Source organism: Babylonia areolata, chromosome 16 (assembly GCF_041734735.1).
Source record: "Babylonia areolata isolate BAREFJ2019XMU chromosome 16, ASM4173473v1, whole genome shotgun sequence".
Classification (NCBI taxonomy): domain Eukaryota; kingdom Metazoa; phylum Mollusca; class Gastropoda; order Neogastropoda; family Buccinidae; genus Babylonia; species Babylonia areolata.
The window spans coordinates 5,956,110-5,961,229 of record NC_134891.1 but is presented as its reverse complement, the minus strand read 5'-3'; the positions used below and the strand labels follow the sequence as shown (position 1 = coordinate 5,961,229).

At 39.4% G+C, this 5,120-nt stretch overlaps 1 protein-coding gene across 1 annotated transcript in view; it reads right to left on the bottom strand.

Annotated features, from left to right (window-relative positions):
* LOC143290816 (uncharacterized) overlaps nt 1-4,031 on the bottom strand; it is a 31,163-nt gene extending 27,132 nt beyond the window's left edge. The window contains exons 1-2 of the mRNA XM_076600338.1: nt 3,896-4,031; nt 1,489-1,702 (exon numbers count right to left, since the gene is read on the bottom strand). Of these exons, the coding sequence (XP_076456453.1) occupies nt 1,489-1,702; nt 3,896-3,973 (292 nt within the window). The 5' untranslated portion in view covers nt 3,974-4,031. The remainder of the gene's footprint in view (nt 1-1,488; nt 1,703-3,895) is intronic.
* Nucleotides 4,032-5,120: the final 1,089 nt, after the last annotated feature.

Genomic DNA, 5,120 nt, shown 5'->3' with positions numbered 1-5,120 from the left:
GACCTGGAGGTTTGAGACCCTGTCTTGCCACTTTATGCCGAGGATCTTTCGTAGGCATCTCTGGCGAAACTGCTCAAGTTGTTGAATGTGACGGCGATACGTCGTCCATGTTTCACAGCAGTACAACAAGGTGGTCAGCACAACAGCTCTGTAGGTTTTCATCTTGGTGCTGAGCCTGATGCCTTTGTTGTTCCACTGCCTGTTGTTGAGTCTGCCAAAGGCGGAGCTGGCCTTGGCGATGCGCAGAGTCACTTCTGCATCAAGGGCTCCGTTGCTGCATAGGGTGCTGCCCAGGTAGCAAAACTTGTCGACTTACTTGATCTCTGCGTCATTGATCTTGATTACAGGTGGGGGGGGGGGGGGGGGGAGGCACTGGCGTTCTGTGAGCTAGCCGGTTGGTACATGGACTCGGTCTTGCTGAGGCTGATGGTGAGTCCAAACCGCCTGCAGGAGGTTGAGAACCTGTCCATAATGAACTGCATGTCCTCATGGGTGTGTGCAACAAGCGCACAGTCATCAGCGAAGAGGAACTCTCTCATCAGTGCCTCAAACACCCTGGACCTGGCATGGAGTCGCCGCAAGTTGAAAAGTTTGCCATCTGTGCGAAACTGAATGTAGATGCCCCGGTCACAGTCTAGTCTAGTCTATACGTAAACACGGTTTCGTGACAATAAAGCATTATAGTCTAGTCTAGTCTAGTCTAGTCTAGTCTAGTCTAGTCTAGTCTACACGTACACACGGTTTCATGACAATAAAGTAATGTATTCTATTCTAGTCTAGTCTATTCTAGTCTGGTCTAGCCTAGGCTAGTCTAAGCTAGGCTAGGTTAGTCTAGTCTATTCTAGTCTAGTCTAGTTTAAACGTACACAGGGTTTCGTGACAATAAAGTATTCTATTCTAGTCTAGTCTAGTCTATACGTAAACACGGTTTCGTGACAAAAAAGCACTATAGTCTAGTCTAGTCTAGTCTAGTCTAGTCTACACGTACAAACGGCTTCATGACAACAAAGTAATGTATTCTAGTCTAGTCTAGTCTAGTCTAGTCTAGTCTACACGTACACACGGTTTCGTGACAATAAAGTATTCTATTCTATTCGATTCGATTCGATTCTAGTCTAGTCTAGCCAAGTCTAGTCTAGTCTAGTCTACACGTACACACGGTTTCGTGACAATAAGTATTCTATTCTATTCGATTCGATTCGATTCGATTCTAGTCTAGTCTAGTCTAGTCTACACGTACACACGGTTTCATGACAATGAAGTATTCTATTTTATTCTAGTCTAGTCTAGTCTATACGTAAACACGGTTTCGTGACAATAAAGTATTCTACTCTACTCTACTCTAATCTACTCTAACTCTACTCTACTCTAACTCTACTCTACTCTACTCTAACTCTACTCTAACTCTACTCTACTCTACTCTACTCTACTCTAACTCTACTCTAACTCTAACTCTACTCTACTCTATTCTACTCTAACTCTACTCACGCGTCTTGGCCGAGTCGGACCCCGGGCAGGGCGTGACTGCCAGACAGCTCCTGCAGGGGACGGAGGGGGTGAGGGAGGAGAGGTAGGCCCTGGTGGAGGGGTCCTCTGTGTCCTGACACTTGAGGGTCTTCAGCTGGGTCACCTTCTGCTCGCTCCTCGACATGGACGACACACTCTGCGTGCCCGTGAACGTCAGTGTCGGAGGCTGGTTCTGCTGCTTGTCGTCGGGTTGGGGGGTGGGGGGGGAGGGGGGGGTGGGGGCGGCGTGTGGGGAGGGGTGTGGGGGGGGGGGGGTGGAAGAAAGGTAGGTAGGGAGGTAGGAGGGAGGGGTAGGAAGGATTCAGAACTCTGGTGATTATTGTGTGTTGTTGTTGTTGTTGTTGTTATTGTTATCTCAGAACTCAGATGATGATGATGATGATTATTGTTGTTGTTGTTTTATTCTTCTTCTTCTTCTCATTATTATGACAACAACAACAACTATTATTATTATTATTATTATTATTATTATTATCTCAGAACTCAGATGATGATGATGATGATGATTGTCATTGTCATTGTCATTGTTATTATTACTATTATCATTATGCGAGAAGGGATTCAGAACTCAGGTTATTATTATTATTATTATTATTATTATTATTATTATTATTATTATTATTATTATTATTATTATTATTATTATTATTATTATCATGTTGTTGTTGTTGTTGTTGTCGTTGTTGTTGTTGTTGTTGTTGTTACTATCATCATTATGCGAGAAGAGATTCAGAACTCAGGTTATTATTATTATTATTACTACTACTACTATTCACGCCTAATCTTGAAAAAATACCCTAGGCGTTTACAAACAGAAAAACAAAAACAAAAATAAAACAACAGTATATATCAAAAAGAAATAATCGAACACAGATCTCAGAACTCTAAACGTTTCCATTCAAGGATCAATGGTTTATTCCTCCAGTATGTCCTTGACAGAGAATGAGAGAGAACGACAGAGAGAGGGGGGGGGGGGTAGAGAGAGTGAGAAGAGGGAGAGAGAGAAGGGGTGGGGGGGGGGCAAGACAGAGAGGGTGAGTGTGCATTAAGAAAGAGTAAGAGCGGGTTATAAAGAGATGTGTGTGTGTGTGTGTGTGTGTGTGTGACAGAGAGAGAGAGAGGGGGGGGTGGGGAGAGGGGGGAAGAGAGAGAGAGACAGAGAAAGAGAGGGAGATATAGAGAGAGAGGATGGGGTGGTGAGGGAGAGAGAGAGAGAAAAAAAAAACAGAGAGAGAGGGGGGGTGATGGAGAGAGAGAGAGAGAATGGGAGGGAGGAAGGGAGGGAGAAGGTACTGAAGTCTTTTATTTCTCTCTCTTTTTTTTTTCTTTTCTTTTCTTTTTTCTTTTCCACAAAACGGTGGGTGAAAGATTAGCCTGATTAATAAAAAAAATTAAAAATAAAATAAAATAAAGCACTGGTACAAAACGGTGGGTGAAAGATTAGCCTGATTAATAAAAAAAATAATAATAATAAAAAAAAATAAAAAACAGCAAAAAAAACACTGGTACTACTGGGCATGCAACAGAAAGACAGGCGGATGGATAAACGACTAGTTTCAGTTTCAGTTTCAGTAGCTCAAGGAGGCGTCGCTGCGTTCGGACAAATCCATATACGCTACAACCACATCTGCCAAGCAGATGCCTGACCAGCAGCGTAACCCAACGCGCTTAGTCAGGCCTTGAAGAAAAAGAAAGGGGGGCGGTGGGGGGTGGGGGTGGGGGTAAAAAATAATAGATAAATGCATAAAAAAAAGAACTACTACTACTAGTAATAATATGTATAAGGCGCAAAAACTTGATGAAGTCAACTATAAGCGTACATAATTTTTTTTTTTTTAATAAATAAAAAAATTAAAAATTAAAAAAAAGTTAAGTAAATAAAAAAAAGTAGCAGATGAACGACAAGAATAAAACGAACAACTTACGCTTGATGAAGTCAACTATAAGCGTACATAAAAAATTAAAATTAAAATTAAAATTAAAAAAATAAATAAATAAATAAATTAAAAATTAAAAAAAAGTTAAGTAAATAAAAAAAAAGTAGTAGATGAACGACAAGAATAAAACGAACAACTTACGCTTGATGAAGTCAACTATAAGCGTACATTAAAAAAAAAAATTAAAAAATAAAAAAAAAATTTTAAATAAAAATAAATTAAAAAGTTTTAAAAAAGTTAAGTAAATAAAAAAAAGTAGTAGATGAACGACAAGAATAAAACGAACAACTTACGCTTGATGAAGTCAACTATAAGCGTACATAAATTTTTTTTTTTTTTTTAAATAAATAAATAAATTAAAAATTTTAAGAAAGTTAAGTAAATAAAAAAAAAGTAGTAGATGAACGACAAGAATAAAACGAACAACTTACGCTGAGAACTAGAGGCAGGAGGAGTTCGCTGAAGAAGATTCCCCGTATCATCAGCGGCTTCCAGAGGTTTGAAGGCATGACTATAGAATGTCCGCTTCACTGTAGCACTGTGTTCTAATCAGTTCGATTATCTTTATTGTTGTTGTTGTTTTTTGTTTTTTTGTTGTTTTTTTGTTTTTTGTTTGGTTGGTTGGTGATTTTTCTCCTGGGGCTTGGTCTCAGACTAAGGATAGGGGTTATATAAATATCCATTTCACGATCCATATCATCATTATCATCATCATCATCAATGAAACTAAACAAAACAAAAAATAAGATCCGAGAAAGAAACAAAACAAATCAAAAACTAAACTGACATGATATCAACATACCTGAAAATCCATTCACATTAACTCTTTTATCGCCAGTCAATTTAGAGTGCCAAATTCCCTTGTGCTATAAACACAGAAAATATGGTGTTTAACTGGGAATTCCCCTTGTGATGTGTAGAAAATATGGCCCATCCTACCACTGAACATTAACAGCAGTAGGTTCATGGATAACAGACCCATGATCTGGTCACCCTTCAGTGACATGGGTCCTCTACCTAGCTGCTGCATAAATGCGAGTTTGGCATTGAAAGGGTTAATATACACTCGGATCTAATCTACAAATGAGTGCTGGATGTTTCTCAGATTGTGTTTTTTCCCTCCTGGGTTTTTTTTTTTTTTTAGCTCATTACAGTTATCCAATACAACAGCGTTTCACGTCGTCATTTCAAAACCACTCGTTTTTTGTTTGTTTGTTTGGTTGGTTGGTTTTTTTACATTGAAGGATATTTCTTCCTCAGCATGTTATTCAAACACCCCTCCACACCAGACATCATTTTTCGCGACTTTCACACCTTTCCAGCATTCGGCCCTTTTCTCCTCTTCCTACATAGAGATCACTTGTGGTGGTGGTCTGGGCGCAAGTCTTTCGTTAAAACCACATCGAAATCCAGTGAACAGGCTCCTTTTTTTTTTTTCTCGCATTGAGAACCTAGGATATGAAAGTAGTTGTCAGTGACTTCGATTTGTAACAGTTCCTAGGTTCAACGGAAAAACGAATACACACACACACACACACACACACACACACACTGAAGAAAGGCCCTTCACACGGCAAAATGAGAGGTGAAAAACAACCCCCAGAAAATGTAAAAATTTCACGATTTCTAGTGAAACAAATCACAACGTTTTAGTTT